Source organism: Balearica regulorum, chromosome 1 (genome assembly GCF_011004875.1).
Source record: "Balearica regulorum gibbericeps isolate bBalReg1 chromosome 1, bBalReg1.pri, whole genome shotgun sequence".
In the NCBI taxonomy this organism is placed as follows: Eukaryota; Metazoa; Chordata; class Aves; order Gruiformes; family Gruidae; genus Balearica; species Balearica regulorum.
Window position 1 is genome coordinate 217271097 of NC_046184.1, and position 21795 is coordinate 217292891.

General features: G+C 45.1%; 2 protein-coding genes across 10 annotated transcripts in view; one reads left to right on the plus strand and one right to left on the minus strand.

Moving 5' to 3' along the window:
- Nucleotides 1-675, minus strand: part of C2CD3 (C2 domain containing 3 centriole elongation regulator) — a 51953-nt gene extending 51278 nt beyond the window's left edge. For all 7 annotated transcript variants that reach the window (XR_012833458.1, XR_012833459.1, XM_075742638.1 and 4 more), the window contains exons 1-2: nucleotides 526-675; nucleotides 129-392 (exon numbers count right to left, since the gene is read on the minus strand). Coding sequence is in view for 5 of the 7 variants with exons in the window: in XM_075742638.1 (XP_075598753.1) it covers nucleotides 129-392; nucleotides 526-586 (325 nt within the window). In the remaining 2 variants the exon portion in view is untranslated. The remainder of the gene's footprint in view (nucleotides 1-128; nucleotides 393-525) is intronic.
- Nucleotides 388-21795, plus strand: part of PPME1 (protein phosphatase methylesterase 1) — a 34886-nt gene continuing 13478 nt past the window's right edge. For 2 of the 3 annotated variants that reach the window (XR_012833460.1, XM_075742645.1), the window contains exons 1-4: nucleotides 388-1050; nucleotides 15288-15381; nucleotides 18729-18821; nucleotides 21218-21275. Coding sequence is in view for 2 of the 3 variants with exons in the window: in XM_075742645.1 (XP_075598760.1) it covers nucleotides 953-1050; nucleotides 15288-15381; nucleotides 18729-18821; nucleotides 21218-21275 (343 nt within the window). In the remaining variant the exon portion in view is untranslated. Of the gene's footprint in view, nucleotides 1051-15287; nucleotides 15395-18728; nucleotides 18822-21217; nucleotides 21276-21795 lie in introns of all 3 variants that reach the window. The other variant, XM_075742646.1, reaches the window with a different exon arrangement.

Below are 21795 nucleotides of genomic sequence, written 5' to 3' on the forward strand. Positions count from 1 at the left end.
AAACTACCTAAAAACCCCTAAGTGAAAACAGGACCGGGGTTCCTTGGCGGGTAAATAACCCCTCGGTCTTTGAGGGTCTCCCCGTAGCTCCGGCCCTGACCTGCCTGACCGGGGTGAAGCGGCTCTACCTGTCAGGTAGGCAGCGAACTGCCTGGGCCCACAGCGGACAGCGTAGCGGGCGGTGGTTCTGCCCGCCGGTTGCCCCGGCCGGGTGGCGGGCTGGAAGACGGTGCCGTCGGAGGTTTCTCCCCACCACCTCAGGCGGACGAGGGCGGCGGGCGGCGGCTTGGGGACCGTCCAGAGGACTCGGGAGACGGTACAACGGAGGAAGCAGCGAAGCGGACCCTCCACTAGCGGCGGCAGGCTGGTGGAAGCGGGGATGTCGCCGGTACCTGTGAGGACGAACGATCAGCGGCCCGGTACGACATGGGTCACGGGCTGAGGTGCGCTCCTAACCGTCGCCGCCGCTCCCGCTGCTCCCCGTCCCACCCTGCAACCCTTCTTTCCCACCCGGGAACGGCCCACCTCCCCTCCGCCGAGAGCCCCCCGCCGCCGGAGCGATCGCCCTCGGCCTCTTCTGCCGCATCCCGCCTCGCCTCAGGCCGCGCCGCCGCCCGGCAACCGCCGCCTCGGCGGGAGCGGGACGTACCCCCAGGGGGCGCCGAGCCGCACTTCCGGGACTACATCTCCCATCATACACCGCTACTCCACAGCACCCCAGGGAAGCGCGGACTACATTTCCCAGAAGGCCACGGGAGTGCGCTACGGGTGCCCGAGGCGGGGCGGTGGACTGCGCTTCCCGTGGTGCCGCGCGGCGGCGCTGTGGGGAAAGGCCGCTTCCGGTGGGGCGGTGCATAGCGGGGGCTGGCGGCGGCGGCGGCCGAGGCGCTCGGCGGGGCCGGTTTGGGGGGTTCGCGGTGTGTCCTTGTGCGTTGGTGCCTCATTCGGCGTCATGTCGGCTCTGGAGAAGCAGCTACACCTGGGTCGCCTCCCACCGCGGCCCCCTTTGCCCGGTGGCGGCGGCCAGTCCGGCTCTAAGATGCGTATGGGGTAGGTGGGGGAGGGGTGGGGGCGGCTGAGGGGACTGGGGGGGGGGGGGGAGGGGAGGGGAAAGATGCTCACAGCGGTGGGGGAGGGATGCTCGTTGTGGGCCTGGGGGTCTCGCTTGCAGTTATGGGGGTGCCTCCTTATTGGGGAGGGTCTGGAGGGAGAGGGTGCTCGTTATTGGGGGGTCTGGAGGAAGGGGTGCTCGTTATTGGGGGGTCTGGAGGGAGAGGGTGCTCGTTTTTGGGGGGTCTGGAGGAAGGGGTGCCCGTTATTGGGGGGTCTGGAGGAAGGGGTGCTCGTTATTGGGGGGTCTGGAGGAAGAGGGTGCTCGTTATTGGGGGGTCTGGAGGAAGGGGTGCTCGTTATTGTGAGGGGTTTAGGGACAGGAGGTCCTCTTTGCTGGAAAGATGGCAGCAGAGGGGAGAGGGGCCACCCTTGTGTGGGCAGGTTGGGGTGCCCCGTCCAAAGTGGGTGCTCTGTCCTGGGTGGAGGTGGGGATGTGCTTTTGGGGATGGGTTACTTGTCGCTGGGGTGTTTGCTCCTGGGGGTATTTGAGAGTGGGGGTGCTGTGGGAGAGGGAATTTCGGGGGAGGTGTGTGCTTATTCCTGGGGGAGTTGGGAAAGGGAGAAAAGCGGGTGCTATTTGTTGGGGGGGGGTAGGGTGAGGGGATCTTTGTGCGGGGGGTGGCAGCCCAATGGAGATGGTGGGTTTCCCTGGACGGTGACGTGATGTGAGAGACCATCGAGCCCCTGGGGTTGGATTCCTCACCAGTGCCCCAAGAGAGCAGCATCTGGATGGCGCTTCTCCAACCGCCTCTCCCTGGCAAGGAGGCAGGCGAAGGTGTTACTGCACAAAGAATTTCCTCAGTGCTGGGATTGCTCTTCAGCAAGCCTTTTCTCTGAGTCTTTTTGCCATCTGGGTTTGAAGGGAGGGTCTAATGCGTTGTGATTTATCTAGGTGGCACCTCAAAGTCGGTGAAAGCGTGGTTGGGGGAGAGAGGTATATTTAAATGTTATTTCTCAGCAGCAGACACTTATGTGAAGCTGTATACTAGGTGAGCTCTGCCAAGTGACTCAAGTCCCTGCTTCAGATGATGGAAAACCTGGGATGGTCCAGTGCAGATGTCAAATCCTTGAAGCAGGAATGAGAACATGTTTTGGAAACTGTGAGAGAAGATTGACCAGTGTTTAGCTGTGTGGATGGCAAGTTAAAAGGACTGACTGGACAAGAACAACCTTGGCAAAAGCTTTATTCTTTAACCATAAGCCAGAGGGAGAAAGTGGGCTGCAAATGGGATGGCTTTGAAGGGAATTTAGTAATTTCATCTCCAAAGGTGTGAGGGAGAAGCTTGCTTTCAAAGCAGGTACCCAGTTATGGCAAAAGGAGAGCAAGGTGATCTTGCAGCAGGGTTATGGCTAGATCATAGGGAGGGAAGTTATAGTTGCAGAGTGGAGCAAAGGAAGTTGGCAATAAGCACGGGGTCTCGGGCTCAGGAGAGACGTGGTCTCAGGATGCTTAAGAGAAGAGTTTGGCAGCCCTGTGCAAAGAGTGTGGATTTGAGCAGAACGATAGCAACATGGATGTTTTATTAAATCTGGAGAAAATGCATTTTCAGGGCTGTGTGACTTCTGATACATACGTGGTTGTTAAAAGTATGAAATCTGAGGGCTGGATTGTGACAAACACCAGGGATCGATCCTTCGGAGGAGTGCCAGCTTCCGTGCGAGAGCTGGCCTCTGCGAGGTTCAGGTGTGTGCTGCATGATCCCTGCACGATATGAAGTGCTCTATTTGGAGGATAAAAATATCCTACAATTCCTGCAGGAAATCTCCTTTGCCTTGACGCATGAAATCAGATAACTAAAAGAAATAATGAAAAAGACAGCTACTCCACTGTGACTGAAATAAACTGTTTAGGTATTTGTGGATGGGAGAGGACTGTTTCTCCTCTCCTTTAGAGCATAATGTGAAAACATTTATTTCAAAATCTTATTCTTTATATTCAATTGTATTATATCTATCCAAATAGATGTAGTTAGTACGTGAACTAATACTAACGAATCTTCATCAAATACTTATTTCTCTTAATATGAATTATTTCTAAGCTAAGCTTCGTGTAGGTGTTTGGCATGGCTTTGAGGTTAAGCAAAAAAGTTGTATTTAAGGATTAATTTGTACTGGGGTAGAAAGAGGCATAGAAATTAGAAATAATCAGTTTTGAATTACTTTCAGAGGGGATTGCTCTTTCTCAGAACTGCTGTCCTGTATCTCTTGGTTATGTGATATTGAGAGTTGGGATTCAGGGGCTCGGTTTCCCGACGTTGTGTAGAACATGTGTGGGGTTACGAGCGAGTCACTAAACCACTAGTTCATCCGTTTGTGTTGTGGAGAGTCTTGTATTTCACAGGAGTGTGCTGAAGGTTACGTGGTACATGTAAGGCTAGATTTAATGTTAAAGATATAATTTAATTATGCTGACTCTGTTCAGAACAGAGTTAACCAAGCAAACCCTTATGCTGTACAAAGTCTGCCAAACACAATTCTTCTGTTTTAGGTGAAGAAATAAAGTTTTTTATTTCTTACTCTTGTTTTATGCTGTTTAACTGATGCCCTGTGGTTATTTTGTGTAATTTTCAATGTACTTTAAACTTGTTTCATGCATTGTAAACTTTGTCAGCACCCCATCTAATTCTTTCCATACAGCAATACGTACATCGATGGTGCTGTAAACAAACACCAGGACACATTGCTTGTTCAGTTAGGTATTCCTACTGTAATAATAAATATAAAAACTTCCAACATCAGTGTTCAGGTGGCCTTAAACAGGATGAAAATCAGTTTGCATCTTATCTTGCTGCTGGCATCATCTTCTGTCAGATGTTTCCTGAAGGCAGGTGTCTCTGTGTTAAATAAAAAGTCAAAAATTAATTTCCTGGAATATAAGCTAAGGGAGCTGATGTGTCCCTCTCCTTGGCTATGTTCTTGCAAAATGATGCCGTGCTGCGGGATATATTTTCCACATCAGTGTTGTCATTTCTGGAAATCCATCCTCGTGATAATTTTTATTAGAAAAATAACCAAAAGTAAAGGCCATTAAGTTACTAACTTAATGAGGTGCTAACAAAACCCCCATGATATTTCTTGCTTCACTTGCTCATCGCAGGTAAACAAACAAATTACAATTGAGCATTTCCAGGGATTTTTAAAGGGTTTTAATGATGTACGTCTGTGGGGTATTTTTGCAGTTTGACAACATTTATGCTCGTGCAGTGCTCGTTAGTAGCAATCCCATATAGTAATTTATGTAATGCTTCCTATCTTGCTCATCTTCAGAGGGTTTTTGAATGTTCTCTGTTAGGGAAATGATTATGAAGGGAATTTTGTTTTCTGTTGTTCTATAATGCTATAAACATTTTTTTTTTTTTTTTTTTTATTTTCTTTCCCCTTTCAATTACTTTCTGAAAGCACTAATTTGAAATCCGGTTAAGGATCAAGAATTCCCCTGTCCTTCCCCTTGGAAGCAGCAGGGAATAGTTCACGGTCGTGTTGTAGTTGAACGGCGCAGTTGTATTTTTAGTTTACTGCTCTGACATCGAGTAAATCCCTTTATGGGTGATGTTCCTGTCGCGTGAGGCACTGCACGTCTGACACGAGAACAGCATCATCCGGAGATACTTGCGACTTAAGCGTAAAAAGGAGACAAGTGGAATACGGAGGCAGCAAAGTACAAGTAATGATGAGGTGAAGTTGTCGTGCTGTAGACACGTTTTATGGAAGGCAGATCTGGGAAGGTGGTGAGGTGGCTTTTTAAATAGGCTGGGTAGAGCCATGCGTCGGAGAGCTCCAACACTGGTCTGAAGATGGAGCGTGGGTACTGGATGCTGGTTTTAGTGGGGCAGTGGGCACTGTGGGTCACATTTTTAGTCAGCTCTTTCAAATGCCAGAACTGCATGGAATTGTTTGTCAGTTTTGTGTGGTTGTGTCATCTACTCGTCTCCGGTTGCTGATGAAGCTCGCAGGAGAGAAGGGTGGCTGGGTGTCAGCATCATCTAGACCTTTGCTTCTGATCAGTCCGTGGACTCAATACTTTCTTCCTTTAACCTTTTTTCCTTCCTCCAAGATCTCTGATCTCTTCTCATCTTAAGCTGTGTTTTCATTTTTGGACAGCAGTGCCCAAAACTGGATGTGGAACTTCAACAGAGGTTTTCACACACCTGTGAACTGGAAAAATTATTTCATCTACATTTGTAGATGATAATTTCATTCGTACATCTCGGCAGAACTGGGTTGGGGTTTTTTTCGGTGGTACGACTTTGCCCCCCCCATTCAGGTTGTGGGCTACAGTTCTGCTATGTAACTGCTTGCACCTTGTCTGCGTTCGTGTAAATTATTTCTACCTGGGCTTAACTTAGGTTTAGCTGAGTTTAGCCATAGCAGGATGCAATGCAAGATTCCATAGTCAGGCCTCTGAAAGAGAATGTGATTAATTATACAGAGAAAAATGAGAGTGCGACTTACGGTGCTGGCAAATGTACAAGGCTATACTGAAATAGTCCTTTAAAATTCAAACTTTTACAGGGAACAAAAATAATTAAACTTAGAGAAACGTTTGTTAGCTGTATTAAGCATCTCGTGTTTATAAATCTATTTTATCTCTGCGCTTTGAATTTCTTGACTTGGAAGCAGGGCCATTAAAATGGGTTTAAACTTCATATCCAACAGCGCTGGCAAGCTGAATTTTCCATGGCTAAATGCTTTGCTTCGTATGCACCAATCCTCTGATAGAGTGTTGGGTACTTTCTTTTTTATTCTTTCTTTTTTTATCAACCATTCAGACCATGTTAATGTGACTGTATGATGTGGTTGAAAGCAGATCATAAGAAGCAGAGGGTGGAGCAAGTGATGTTGCTGTAGGAAAATAGAAAAATAATTTACTGCGGCACTGAGATTTCTCAAGCTTCAGTCGTCTTTGACTAGAAAGGCGAACTAACGGGGTGGGATGCGTTCTTCAAAACATCATTTTCAAACTTAGACTGAGATTATTCGTTTTGCAAAGAAGCTCTTGCCATTTATACTGAAGACTTCTTACCAAAAAGATCTAAGACTTAATTTTGATTAATACGCTGTTAAAAGGTTAATCCATGTTTCAGTAGTTTGTAATAAAATGTCAACTATTACTGCATTCAAATAGGTGAAAACAGACTTTTTTTTTTTCCTTTTTTAATTCTTTTTTGCCATTTTCCAGCACAATGGCTTCTTTATGTCTCTTTATTGGGAGAGTCTCATTCAAGAGGTCAAAGTGTCCGAAGCAAATAGCTGTGCTGTGCCCGTGGGACTGTCGCAGGGGGCCGAGAGCTCAGCTCCGTCACTGTGAATCGTAGCTCTCCTTCCAGCCGCAGCCTCTTCCACGCTTCCACTTGTATATCAAAGTAATGACACGTGTGAAAATGCAAACGGTAGGGATGTTGATTGTGTGGAACACGGGTATTAATATTTAAGCAAACCCACTGAATAGTTAAAATGCCTGCTGCAACGTAGTTTTGACTGGCTTTTGCGGCCGCACAGGATGCACGCTTAGAATTTCGTCGTGTTTCACAGCACATCGCATTGATTTCTGCTACCTGGCTTCCTCCAGATTAGAGCCCCCTCCCGTCCACAGACACACGCGTGTGTGGCAGCAATACCCAGCTTTGCTTGCGTAGCCTGGATTTAAGGAAGGTGGTGCCTCTCTTTGTGAAAATCACACCACTGAAAGGAACTTGAAGTTTGTTTTTCGATGTCCATTTATTTTAAGGAGCAAATTCATTTAAGGTTGTGTTTGAAATTGCCTGCCTATTGCAAGTGATTCGTTCGAATCACTCAGTTGGAATGGAAATAAAATCTAACTTTATGCTCAGAGTTCTTTGGGGAAATCAAATAATGGAGTTTGTAACGTAATTGGTGAAGGAAAAGGACCGAGATCAACAGCAGCAGCTCCTGACAGCTGTAGCAGCTGATGCATTTGCCGTTATTATTTTGTGTCTTGAGTTTTACACTAGTTTGCTTACAGAACTAGTTTATTCAGAGTTAAGGATCCAGATTTGAAAATGAAAGACAATTTGCTGTTCTTTTCCAGTATGGGAATAAAAATTATATATGATCTCCCAAGATCTTTTAAATACCTTGATGGGCTTGATTGGATCAGATCTGTGTAATTCAATCATGACAATTTCAAATAATTTATTCCATTTTAATCCATTTTTTCCCCAAAGCTTTTTTCATAAAGGAACATTCTATGTATTCAGCATCTTTAAAAACACTCTTCTTGTCAATTTTTAGAATTTTAAAATACAACTTGTCATCCATGGCAGTTCTTACATATAGATTAAGTTGGATTTGCTTTGGTCAGCTTCAAATATGATGCAAAACCTAAGTATTCATGCACATGATGTTCCATAATTGCTTTAGTAGTTTTAAATATGGACTCTCAGCCAAAAAAAAAAATTTTCTAAAAATGCTTCTCCCTGCTTGGTACAATCTTGGTTTGTTTTGTTTTTTTTTCCCTCACTTTTTAGGAAAATACCTGGGGGGACGGAGAAAGAACTTAAAAATTGGCAAGAGATTTACTGAGCCCCGTGGGCTCCTGTCGCTCCGGGATTGTTTGCAGTATGTGCACGTTTTCAGTACATGATGAAGAGGACAAACTGCACAATAGGGTAAAACTAGCTGTAGAAGGTGCCTGGAATTTGTTTTGTGATTCCAGTTTAATATGCTGGCTGGCTGGCTTGGAGTTTAAGGATCATTCTAGAAAAGTTATTATGTTGGATCCAGTTCTGGTTTGGTCTGCCGGATACTTTACAAAGCAGTAATTAGTTCTGTCAGTTTAAATATTTGGTCAGCAAAATACTGCTTCAGCATAGGAAGGTACAAAATCACAGCTGCTGTTTATTAGGCTTGCTTCTAATTTTGAATGTGTGTTGATGTAGCACTAAAAAAAGAAGCTTTAGGAAAAATAACAAATCAAAGATACTAATTCTTTTTTTCAGAGAAATGTTTCTCTGGAATCAGCCACTGCTCAGCTTCCTGCGGTCACCAGGTGTTTTGTGGAAAAATACATGTTTATTCCGCCCTTTTCAGGGCTCACTATTAGATGAGAGGTCATTTATGTTTCTTCAGCATTGTTTGGAGGCAAGTATTTTGCTTTAAATTACATTTTGCACATATTCTCATTGGAGGTGACAATAGTTTTTAATTCCCAGCTCCTCTTCACTTTCTGCTCCAATTCCCCTACAAACATAGGAGTTCTGGTAGATATTGTTCCCATATATTTCATATATGACATGCAACTACTCACATTTTTCTCTGGAGGGGTTAAGCTGAATTTAAATCATTCACTAATGCCACTAAATCAAACAGTATGGCAAGGAGTAGGGTGGCAAGTTCCTAGGGAAGGGCTCGGCTCTGATTTCATGGTTTCCTCTTGCAATCCATGAAATATTCTCCATGGCTCTGGCTTGGTATTAGCATCTGCCTGCCTCTTGCATGAAAATTTTAGCAGTAGTCTTTATGTTGGGCCTCTGCTGTCAGAAATTACGTTGGAAGAAGATACAAAAATACTCGTAAGTCTTTTGATTGTGCCCTTGTTGGGTTGTTGTTGTTTTTATTTCCCATTCAGGTTTTCCCCAAGCAAAATGGAAAGTTGACCAATGTAATCTTACTTTTGCTTAAGAATTATGGACAGCTTTTGTGAAACTGAGCAAAGCTTAACCATTTCAGTTGATAGTTGCTTCACAAATTCAGACTGTGGCAATGTGATCAGGCCAACCCTGCATGGGTTTGTGCTGCTACTGAAAGGAGCAATGTCTCCTAATGTCCTGCTACTCATCTTCTTCATCTTCATTGTGCTGGGTTGGCCTTGCAGTTAGCCAGGTAGGGAACAGATCTGGGAAAGATCAGAGCAGTTGTGGATGCCCCAGCATTGGAAATGTTCAAGGCCAGGTTGGACGGGGCTTTGAGCAACCTGGTCTACTGAAAGATGCCCCTGCCTGCGGCAGAGGGTTGGAACTAGATGATCTTTAAAGGTCCCTTCCAACCAAGACCATTCTGGGATTCTATGAAAACCATTTTTGTTTTCAGCTTGTTGTGTTCAATCTGGAGGAATGGGGAAGGAAGGAGATGTCGTCTGCACTAGCCTCACAAGTTTATTCTGCGTTACAGCGACTGTGTATCAGTGCTCTCAGTAACCAGAGGGTTGTCTTTTCCATTTGTCTGCTAGTTCCAGGAGAAAGAGCTGCATCAGGTCAACCTAGCAAATTCTCGGTGTTATCTGATCTCATGAAGACATACATTTGAGAAAGCGAGCTAAAAATCCCCTTCAATCTGAGCAATTGAGATGAAGTGAACTGAGCTTACTCTGTTATTCCTCCTCCACCACCCCGCCCCACATCAGTCCTGGCATTGTGTTTAACCAGATTGGGCTCTGTAAAGCTTCTCGTTATAGCCCTTGTTCAAAGAATAATTAAGACTGGAAAACCTTCTTAAGTTATATCCTTAAACTATTGATCCACCTGCAGGTACGGTATTCCAGACATTGTGGCACCAGTGCCTTGTGCAGCAGTAGTACACTCTGTGCTCCAAGTTGAGATCGTCCTTAGGTGCCTGAGAATCACGTCATGACCGGGGTCACCGTGCTCTTGCTTTGGTGTATGCAGTCAGCCGACAAAGCACCGGCTTTCCGGAGACTGTGCTTCACAGGACCGCATGCTCCATCCTGTTAATGCACTTTCTTTGCCTTGTGCCTGGGTACGTGACTTCACTTTGTTAGTTTTGAGATCTGTTCTTCATCTGTCGAAAGGAACGACGTCGAGTTCCTCTATACCTGCTCTTGCCCATGCAGGATTAATGAACGCTTGCTGCATGGCTTGGCTATTGGTAGCTGATTTTGGTTAGTGTTGTGCTTAATATTCCCTCTAGCAGTCTTGAATGCTTAAAAATCTGCACTTAGTGGTAGAAATTCTGACATGGGTTTTGCCATTTGTGACAGATCCTGAGCCAGATGTCGTCAGTGACAGCTCAACCTACTTCACGTTGTTGCAGTTTGGGCTCCTAGCATTGGTGTGCAGCTGTGAGAAGTTCATTTCTTGCTTTTTGTTATGATTAATTTTGGTTCTAAATATCCCAAACTTGTTCTACTGGTGATTCATGTGATTCCATACCTCTCCTACGCAATATGACTTTAATATCCTTGCACTACTCAACAGGCTACTGTGTTCCCTTGCCTTGTGTAATAATGGCTGTCCGTACTGTAACCCTGCTTTCAAAAAAGTGGATTAATTTGTCAAAACTCTTCATCTGGCATGATATTAATCAGCAACTTGCTCCAGATTTCCCTATATTCCGCCTCTCTTATGGCTCAGAGTCCACTTACAAACTTTCTGGTCTCACAATAAAGGAGGAGTTTCCAGGGAGTTCCTGCTGCTTGCTGGATTTATGGATTATGTAGCCAGGCAGATGACAGTATTTGCTAATCACCTGGAATTATTCAGGACGATCAAACCTAAAACGAGCCATAACACGCTATGAAAAAGTCTGACTGCGCTGAAATGCTTCATTTTAAAAGGGTGATCAAATTTATTGTCGCTAACTGCACATCCTACCTATTCAAAGACTGGAGAAGGGAAATCATCCGAGCTGTAGGCAGTTCTCTCCATTTCCAGAAAGAACCAGAAATGGTACGGAGAGAGAGTGTGATCGGGGCTGGGATGGCTTCCAAGCAAGGCGATGATCAATAGATTAGGATTCTCGGCTTGAAAAATACGTGGCCCAGGCAAGGGAAATATGATAGGGGTGTATACAGTCATTAATATTGTAGAGAAGAACCGGCAAATGTTATTACAGTGTGGGTTTAAAAGCAAATAGAAGTAATCCTTTTTGCTGAAAGCCTAATTAAATCGTGGCACTGTTGTCACAGATGTTGTGGAAGCAGCTCTGGCTGGAAGTGACTTGTATTTTATGTGACGAGCTAATGGAAACTGCCCTCCCTGTAATGCAGTGCTGAGGATGCAGCCTCTGGAGATCCCCGTCCTGCTAATAGTGAAAATTTGGAGGTCATACCCTATTCCCTACTTAACCCTTTCCAGAGCACTTGCTGTTCTGGCATCTCTTGGTGACATGTTGCAGAGCCGGATGGATCTTTGCTGTCTCTCATCATACCGATTCTTGTGGTTCTAGAAGATAAACCAATTGTAAGTCAGGTGGCTTGAAGCTCTTATCAATAATATGCATTTTCTGTATTTCATACCAAGTTCTTGCTTATGAAATTCAGCATTAGTTGGGTTTTTTTTAATCTTGACCTGCGCTGGGAATTTTTGTGTTTATTTTTTTCCTAGCAGGATGATGTATCAGTGTCACAGCAAGTGTTGTCTCCCTTCCTTGGATACTTGGACACCTATGAAGGTGTGCTTGGTTCTTCCCAGTATTATGACAACTTGTCATCTTGATATTATATTGCTCTGTTCTTCCTGATCTACAGCATTCTTTGAAAGGCTAAGGTTTGAATGCAATTTTTTTTTTTCTTTAGTCAGAGAATGAGATTAAGCTGAGGCTGTAAAAAAGGTTACTATTTCCTGAATTTACGTAGGTGTGTGACATCTCATTTTATTTAATTGAAATTTGACGAGCAATACTGAAGTCTGGAAACCCACAGAAGTGAATTTGGACCATTCAGGGGGTGGTTATCTTATCTTTCATTTTCTAGAAATATCAGGGGGGGAATAGGAGTTTTGTTTCTACAAAATTGAAAAGCTCCTTTGTCTGTTCCTTTCTTTAGGAAGCCAAGAATTCAGCAGAAACTTCCTTCAACAGAGGAGATTTTCCTTCTGTGAAGGTCTTTCACCCCCCCACATCCATGCTTGATTTTAATATTCTGCGCTGATTGCCTCCCCCAGAAGACTTGAAGTACAAAAAGCCTGTTAAAATGGTGTGCTGTTACTCATCCTGTATACTGGGCTCGAATCTAGCCTAATTATGTCACTGCCAAAATTAAGCACTACTCTTTTAGCCTTACTGAGTGACTGTCAGCCTGAGAAACAGATTTTGCATCAACTGAGTCATCAGGAAAATTTTGATTGTGGAGCCTTTTGTTAGTAATGGGGCTGCAAGGAGAGGGCACAGCTGCACCTTTGGATGGAAGCAAAAAATAAATTGGTTTGTCGACTGGGCACCTTTGAGAGTCCTGGTTTATACGATTTCCGCAGAACAGGTCTTCTGCATTCACCCAGTAATTTAGGGGAATTGCATTCCCTAAGGTGCTGGATATGACCTGACATTAGTACTACAGGAGCAGCTAATTTAAAGCATAATTTGTTGCAGTGCTTTGCGATGTACCTACCTGTCAACAAACTGCGGCGGAAATTAGACTTATTATAAAGAGGAGACGAGTCTCATTGCTTATGGGGAATAATGACTGTGATTCACCCTTTGAAAATGTGTTACTGGGAAAATCGGGCTTTGTTTTACTGCCTCAGTTGGGGTGTTACTCCCTGTGGAGCACTGGTAGGAAGATGCCAGCTTTATACAAAAGGAGGAAACCTCTCCAGGTAGAAGTAGTTACTAGCACGAAGCAGTCCACAGGTAGCACTGATGTCCAAGTCTCAACACACCGAGTCCTCTTTTAACACAGTGGTTTCGGTCAATCTCCAAAGCACCTTCTCTTCCCCTAGCATCCACCGTTAAGATTTTCTTGCCTGTTTGGTGCTTATTCATCAGTATTTGGCAAACGATGTGATAGAAAAAGAAATCTTGCTTCTGGGCACTAGCTCCCTAATGTGTGATGGATAGAATTGGGCATCCAGAAGTCTCCAGTGATTGGGGTGCGTTTGGCCAGATTGGGTTGTTGGAGGGTTTTTTTGATGGTGGTGAAGCAGTGTTTCTGTACGGGCAGATTATGATTTCTAAAGGAATTACAGGGAATAAGTGCAAAGCCTGGAGCAAACCAGACCCTGAAAGCCATTCCTCGCATGGAAGTAGTCTACCAGCATCCATGTAACGCAGTCTTGTGGTTATCATCATTAATTTAAAATACAGCTTTTAAAAATCCTACTTGTTTAAAAATTGATTTATTTAAATAACTTCAGCCTTTTGGACTCACTACTTTTATTTGTGTTGCTGGACTTGATAGCATCCTTCCTAACAAAATGTTTTTATTATAGGATATTCTCAGAATTGCAGACCGTTGTTTTAAGAACAGAAGAAAGCAGCTTGAGGGGTGTTTATTGGCCTTCGTTGCGATGCCGTTCTCATGGTCCTTATATTTAACTGAGGCAGGATACATATGGAAGCATATGCTGAATTAAATTTGGTCTTGTTCTTTTCCATCACAGTCCTGATGTTGCCTTACATGCAGTATTTAAATACTAGATCTGTTTACAAATATGTTAAAGTTTTAACCATTGCAATAAATTCCAGGAAACTTGAGCTGTAATTAAAACTTGCTGCTGTTAATTTAAACCCGGTGGATATTATTTATTCTACTCCCAACGGTGTTTCTAAGTTTCTTCTATATACCACACTGCTCAATTCTCTCCACAGTTTTTTTTACCAGCCACTGAGCCTTCAGGACAGGTTGACTTTCTGTTTGAATGAGATTTCTTCCAAAAATTAGAGGAGAGTTCTAGGAAAGCTGTAATCTCATGGCAAGTAGTAACCTTCAGTAAATAGCTGACACTCTGCTTTTTAATGCTGTGGTGTCAAGGTGACTTCTGAGAGGGACATATTCTTGTTTTAATTATGATTCATGGGCTGAGTCATAAATTCAGGATGGTTTCCTGTGTTCCAGGCACCGGAGTGCTCCCAGTCACGTCAGCATCGGGCTTGCTTTAAGGCTACAGCAAGACCATTAAATACAAAAGTATTTCATACAGAACTGGGAGGACTGGCCGACACAGCAGGAGGCTGCGCTGCCATTCAGCGAGATCTGGACAGGCCGGAGAGTTGGGCGGAGAGGAACCCAATGAAATTCAACAAGGGCAAGGGGAGGGTCCTGCACCCAGGGAGGAATAACCCCAGCACCAGGACAGGTTGGGGGTGACCTGCTGGGAAGCAGCGCTGCGGAGAAGGACCTGGGAGTGCTGGTGGACAGGAAGCTCTCCAAGACCAGCAGTGTGCCCTCGTGGCCAAGAAGGCCAAAGGTGTCCTGGGGTGCATGGAGAAGAGCGTGGCCAGCAGGTCGAGGGAGGTTGTCCTCCCCCTCTGCTCTGCTCTGCCCTGGTGAGGCCACAGCTGGAGTTCTGTGTCCAGGTCTGGGCTCCCCAGTTCCAGACAGAGAGGGAACTACTGGGGAGAGTCCAGGGGAGGGCTGCGAGGAGGATGAGGGGCCTGGAGCATCTCTGGTGTGAGGAAAGGCTGAGAGAGCTGGGGCTGGTTAGCCTGGGGAAGAGAAGCCTGAGAGGGGATCTGATCAACACTTATCACTATCTAAAGGGTGGGTGTCAAGAGGAAGGGGCCAGACTCTTCTCAGTGGTGCCCAGCGACAGGACAAGGGGCAACGGGCACAAACTGGACCGCAGGAAGTTCCACCTGACCGTGAGGAAAAACTTCTTCCCTCTGCGGGTGACCGAGCCCTGGGACAGGCTGCCCAGAGAGGTTGTGGAGTCTCCTTCTCTGGAGAGATTCCAAACCCGCCTGGACGCCATCCTGTGCCACCTGCTCTGGGTGATCCTGCTCTGGCAGGGGGTTGGACTGGATGATCTCCAGAGGTCCCTGCCAGCCCCCACCAGTCTGGGGTTCTGTGAATCTAAGGACTTCTGACTTTGACTTTGGAAGCGCCTGATCCGTGCATCATTGCAAATTGGGAGATTGTCCTGGGACAGTATCACTATGTGCCCTGTTCTTTTTCCTTTGGTTTTGGTCTCTCTAGTCTAAATCACCATTGTTTGGTCTTCCTTGGTATCGCTTTACGAGGAAAATACTCTTCTCTCTGTGTCTCCACTAGTTTTCATGTGCATCTTTGTGATCTCCTCAATACGAGCAACAATTGGGGGGGAAAAGGGGGAGGATTTCCTTACTGACCCTAAAATTACTAATATTGTAGCTGGAAAGGAATTTCACTAAAGCATCGTTTGCTTCCAATCCTAAACTGTTGTGTAACACCGGCGTGCTCTCTTCAATGTATGTAATGCTGCCTGTATGCCAATTTAAATGAAAGATTTTAAACATAACTCTTACTGTGATTCTTTTTTCTTTTTTTTTTTGGTGTCTTGCAGCCCTGGAAGAAAGCGTGATTTTTCACCAGTGCTTTGGAACCAGTACTTTGAATCTATGGAGGATGTTGTGGTAGAAAATGAGACTGGCAAGGATATATCCTTTTTGTCTTGAATTTTTCTTCTTCTCAGTGACTGGTGAATTATCATGTTTAAGTTTATCATTGAGTTTATTGGGATTCTCTTAATCTTTTTCATGTATTTGTTCTCATCTTCATTTTTTAATTTTGTAGGGATCAATATCAGTAAGTAGAGCTATCCCTTCTAAGCTGACAGTTAAGATGTGCCTAGCAAGGTCAGTTCCTGGCATCGCGTCTTTAGGAAACACTTATTTAAATTTAATAATTACTTTTTCCACACCTGAGGTGTGAGTCCCTACTTGTTGCACCCCAAATTATCAGGCCAGTAGCTGGCATGCTGACAGGGAAGCTTCTCGCTGTGGTGGAGGCTGTGATGCCATCGAAGAGTCTTCTGGCCGTGTCAAACCAGGTTTTGACTTGCAGCCTTTTCCTCTCCAAGATCTCTGCCCCCTTTGCAGACGTTCTTGTTGCTTTTATACTTCTCTTGAATCTGACTGTTCTTTGCCAGGCTTCCAGTTACTGTTTAATCCATCGATGGCTGTCAAAAGTCAAACCTGATAATGCTTGAGGTCCTTTCCAACCTGGTTATCTATGATTCTATCTGATCCTCTTTGACGTGCTCAAACCGCTGTTGTTACCCAGGCCATTTGCTAACTGGGAGCTGTGGGAGCACCCCAACAAGTACGGTGTGTGAAGGTAATGGGACGTGACTCCCCATCAGTCCTGCCTCTGCCTGCAGCTCTGACAAAAGCAGGTTTGAGAGGTGCTTCCAGGTCTTCTGACGTAATTACAAAATGAAAACGTTTTAACCTGTGTTTAAATAACAGCCTTGTAGTTTAAATCGTTGCATCATTTTTAAGCTTGTATATTCTAGCTTGGCCATTAGGAAACCCAAACTTTCAAGCTGTTTCTCTCCAAATACCAATTTAGTAATTACTTCTCTGGTGCCAGTAGCACGTGATGCTTTGAAATGAGAAAATTCTCTCTCCTTGCTGTTTTGCTCAGCTTGTCCTTATTTTGTGTTTATTAACTGCGTTTGTCTAATTGATCCTATGAGTTCTTCATGATATGCACCTTGTCTGCATTTGAGGTAAGGGCCGTACACACACCTGAGGCTTCCTATATAATAAAATAAAAAGGATAACAGACCTATTTGCATAGGTGGTGTACATAAGCATCCTAAACTTAAGCAAATCTTAGTTATTTGGGATTTATTGAGGTGAAGCAGGCTGTTCCCCTGCAGCCCATGGAGGGAGGATGAGGGGGTGTAGCGATTCCACCTGCAGCCCGTGGAGGACCCCACGCTGGAGCAGGTGGAGACAATTTCAAAAAAGACTGTGGTGGGTTGGCCCTGGCTGAGGGCCAGGTGCCCACCAGAGCCGCTCTATCACTCCCCTCTTTTATTAGACAGGGGAGAAAAGGTACAATGAAAAAAAACTTACGGGTCAAGATAAGGACAGGGAGAGATCATTCTCTAATTATCATCACGAGCAAAACAGACCGAACTTAGAGAGGGAATTCATCTTATTTATTACTAAGCAAAATAGAGTAGAGGAATGAGAAATAAAACCAAATCTTAAAACACCTCCCCCCACCCCTCCCAGCTTCCCGGGCTCAACTTCACTCCCGGCTTCAACCTCCGCCCCCCTCAGCGGCACAGGGGGACGGGGAGTGGGGGTTACGGTCAGTTCCTCACGCGGTGTTTCTGCCACTTCTTCATCCTCAGGGGGAGGACTCCTCTCATCGTTCCCCCGCTCCAGCGTGGGGTCCCTCTCACGGGCTACAGTCCTTCACGACCTTCTCCAACGTGAGTCTCCTCCACGGGGTGCAGACCTTCAGGAACAGACTGCTCCAGCGTGGGTCCCCCACGGGGTCACAAGTCCTGTCAGCAAACCTGCTCTGGCGTGGGCTCCTCTCTCCACGGGTCCACAGGTCCTGCCAGGAGCTTGCTCCAGCGCGGGCTTCCCACGGGGCCACAGCCTCCTTCAGGTGTCTCCACCTGCTCCAGCATGGGGTCCTCCACGGGCTGCAGGTGGAATCTCTACACCCCCTCATCCTCCCTCCATGGGCTGCAGGGGGACAGCCTGCTTCACCATGGTCTTCACCACGGGCTGCAGGGGGATCTTGCTCTGGCGCCTGGAGCACCTCCTGCCCCTCCTTCTGCACTGACCTTGGTGTCTGCAGATGTTCTTACATCTTCTCACTCCTCTCTCTGGCTGCAAAAGCTCTCCCTAGCTGTTTTTCTCTTTCTTAAATATGTTATCACAGAGGCGCTGATTGGCTTGGCCTTGGCCAGCAGTGGGTCCATCTTGGAGCCGGCTGGCATTGGCTCTGTCAGACACAGGAGAAGCTTCTAGCAGCTTCTCACAGAAGCCACCCCTGTAGCCCCCCCGCTACCAAAACCTTGCCACGCAAAACCAACACATTATCTATGACCCTTAAGAGAAACCTGAGCTCCCATATGAACAGTTGTGGATAGTTGTGTCCTGTGGAAGCAGCTGAATTAACGAATGGCGTTGGTGCCCACTGTTCTGCCCCAGCTGCCTGTCACTGCTCTGTTGGATCTCCTTGTGCAAACAAACCCCAGTTGATGAAACTGTTTAAGCTGACACAGCTCACGGTAACCGAAACGGCGTAGGGAGCACCTCTCTGAGCTGTTTGCAACCAGCAGATCCAAAGGGCACACCGTATTCAGCAGAAAAATGCTCAACAGCTTGGTCAGTAACTGCAGCTAGAGCACAGTTAGATTCAGAGGAACGCTTTTGTCCACCGCAAGGAGAACAGCAGAAGGAGGTGAAGTGACTTGGCTGATGTGTTGCTCACAGTTTCAGACACTGACCACATATCTCATGGCTCCCGCTTCTGTGCCTTTATCTCAGTGACGTTGTTTTTAGTGATAAAGTGATTTTTCTGTATCTAAATCTATACTGTAAGGGGACTTTAGCTACCTGAGTGAAGCATCTTTGCTGTGTGTGTTCCAGAGACTAATTACATTGCCTTAAAAATCTTGTTTACTGGCTTATCTGACATTTTTTCTGTGGAACTAATAGGGAAATACTCCAAAAGTACATGCTGATCCTGGTTCGGTTTTTCTGTTAGTTGTTCAATTCACTGTTGTGCGCAGGGGAAAAAGGGTGCGGGTAGGAGATGCATGGATTACAGGGAGGAGGGGACCTGGGCAGCAGGAAAACAACTCTTGAAGCTTAAAGTGGATTAAGTTTTGTATGCCTCTTGATCAGAGGGGGAAACGAGGCCTCAGCTGCACAAGGTTAGGAAAAAAGCTCTGTTGGGTATTGCCAACTCCAAAATAGATTCAGCTGAGTAACTTCAGATAACTCTATGACATGTCCTTAACTGTTCATACACTTTTCGAATTTACAAAAGCGGATTGGAGGGGCCTGTCTTACTGCTGCTACACGGCGGAGGCCATTCTGCTCTTTCCTGGGCTGTATTTACTGTAAGTAAGCTGCTGCTTTACAGAAGTATCTATGTATGCAAATGTAGTCGTCCAAGGGTGGAAGACAACTAACCATTCAGCTATGTTAAGCACAGGAAAATCAGTTTGGAAAATTGTCTTATAATCTCCTGGTGCGTACCTGACTCAGGTCTTCTAAATATTTCGCTGTCAGTGTATTTATTAGATAGGCAAAGCACATGCAAGGGTTTATCCTCTAGGTTTTAATTCTCGTCAGGAACCAAACCTACATCTGCCAAATAGCTTGTGTGTTTTAATGAAGTGCCAAGACCTTTCTCATCACAGCATATAATTTCTTTTTTCGGAAGGCTGCTTTTCCAAGAAAACAAGAAACAAACCCACCTTTTTTAAAAGGATTTCAAGTAAAGTAAAATCACTTAGTGTATGTTTTTTTGTTCGTTCTTTTTTTTAATTTGGAACCTTTTTAATCCAGGAATTCTTTGAGCCGTCTAGTGCCCTTAACAGAAGGATGCTATAGGATGACTTTAGTGGAAGTGCTACTGGACTGACAAAGTCTCTACATCTTCCGTTGAATTCCCAGCATAACTACTGTTGAGTAATCCTGCTGGTGTAATCATAAACCATCTTATATTATAATGAGAAGCATTAGAAAAAAATCTTTGCTGACTGGGCTGTAATTGAACTTTTTAAGTCTTAAATCTCTGTCTTACTGAATCCTGTTACTCGCTTGTACCTCGTGAGTTGCCAAGATGGACGGCTGTCTTTTCCTCTGCTAGTTTAGTGGGTTTTGTTATGGTGTACAAGTGCCTAAAGCAGATGTAGTGAGGTCACTGCTTTTAATTGGAGGCAGAGGTATGAAGTCACACTTTTCTGAGTTAAAGGCTTCTTGCAAGTCACTTCCACCCTCTCTAGAGCTCTTTATTTCCAACAGCAACACCAATACTATTTTTACACTTAAAAATCTCCAAAGTTGAATTCAGTAGAGTGATTGCAGTTCTAACACCGTGCCTTACAGTTACTGGCTGCTTGTATTACTGTTAAAATTAACCAAGTTCAATCGTATGCAAGATTCACATAGATTCATGCCTTGCACTTGAGACCGTGTCTGGAGGAAGAAACTGCTGCAACAATTAGCTCATGCCTTTGTGTGGCCGCTATTGAATTATTTCCTTTGTTTCCGTTCTATTTTGAAATGAAAGTTTGTCCCAAGCAATCAAGTGTTAAATGTTTGGGATGAACCAGAACTTAAAAAAACCCCAACAAACCACAAACCAAAAAAAACCCCAGCCCCTGGCCCCAAAACCCAAGAAAAACCCCAAATCAGGAAGCATTGAGAGTAACCATCCATAAATAAAATAGCAGCCTGCAGGAGCAGCTTGCTGCTTTCTTCTTTTGCTTATTGGCCTGGTAACTTCTTGGATGATGTCTTTGTACTTCTCTTGGCCAAAGTACTCCTATTTGGATAAAACTCAGGGCACTGGAAGGCTTCTCACATCATCTTGATGAACCTCTTTCCTTATTCCCTACTGACAACTGTTTGATTTTTAGCAGCAGACTGCTCATCCGACTAGTTAAATTGTTGCTTAGGTGCATAAGCACCTTACAGATTGAGGTTTCAGGGTGTCTTTAGGGGCTCTAAAATATTAACTTGTGGATTCAGTGGGTTTTGGGAGAGCAACTGCTACAGTCATGTAGGAGATGAATAGTTAAATGACCAAAACAGGACTGGCTAGCTTTCAGATCTCTGCCCGTTATGTAGGTGGTTCTGCTAAGAATCCCTCAACAAATTCCCCCACTCCTGCAGGGCTGTTATTTAAGTAATCGATGATTTCTTAATGCAAAATTCTTACTTTCAACAAAGAATGCCCTGCCTTACTTTAAAAAAATTCCTCACTTGTTCCCCCTGACCCCTTTGGACTAATCAATTTTTGTACATTACAGCCTCACTGCAAAATTTTGTTCTTTGAGAGCAAAGCAGCTGCTTCATCTTCACGTCTGCTGTATAGCCAAGACTCATTTTGTAACGTGTGGGGCTTGGGGAAGGAGAGGGGAACATTACTTTGGGGTCCCACTGCTGCGTTTTAGTTTTCAGAGGTGCTACAGAGCTTGAATTCATTATCCTGGGAAACACGCGTCATGTCTTATGCACAGGAAAATAAGCGCCCTCAGAGACAGCATTGACAGTGGTAGAAATGATGGAGCTTTGGTTAATTAAGGGTAGTTTATATGGAATATTCTTGCTTGTTTTCTGTGATACCTCGTGCAATCCAGGTTCAGCCGCTCTGCTGAGAGCAGAGAGGTTTTGTCGCACCATCGGAGCCTTTGCTGTTGTTTTGGGGAGGGCTTAATGTTGCTAATCATTTTGTAGATGAGATGTGGCACTTTGCAAATTCGATTGTATTCGTCCTTTCTTGCAGTCTGCAATCATTAACAGGATTCAGTGTAGGATTGTGGCTTTAGATCTCCGGGGCCATGGTAAGTAAAATAAACCAATTTAAAATCACATAAACACATTACAAGCTCTTGTTTTTTAAAGAAAATGTAACGAATCCCTTCCAAGATGATTCAGAAAGCATCCTTAAGGCATCCCAATTTTTATTCAAAAGCAGGGATGGAAAAGTGGGTTCTGGACCTCCGCAGCCACCTGTCCTCACGTGCCAGAAGCCGAGACTCCCTGTGCCTTTGTGCGAGGCCACGGTGGGCTTGTGGACTTGTTCCTTCCTACGTTCCCGCACCAACCCCCTCCTTCGTATTGTCATAACCCATAGGTGGTCTTTACCATTAGAAATAAGGTCCGTTCTTTAGTTTTAAGATACGTTGCAAATATGGAACAGTTATGGGGAGCGTTTCCTACCCTTAAGCTGTAATGCGATGAAGTACCAGCTGTTCCTATTAATTCTGGGTTTCTTAATTATTCATGTCAACTGCAGTAGCCTCGCTCTTAATAACTGTGCCAAAAAACTTTGTACAGCCCCTCCTCTAAGTCCTGAGGGGT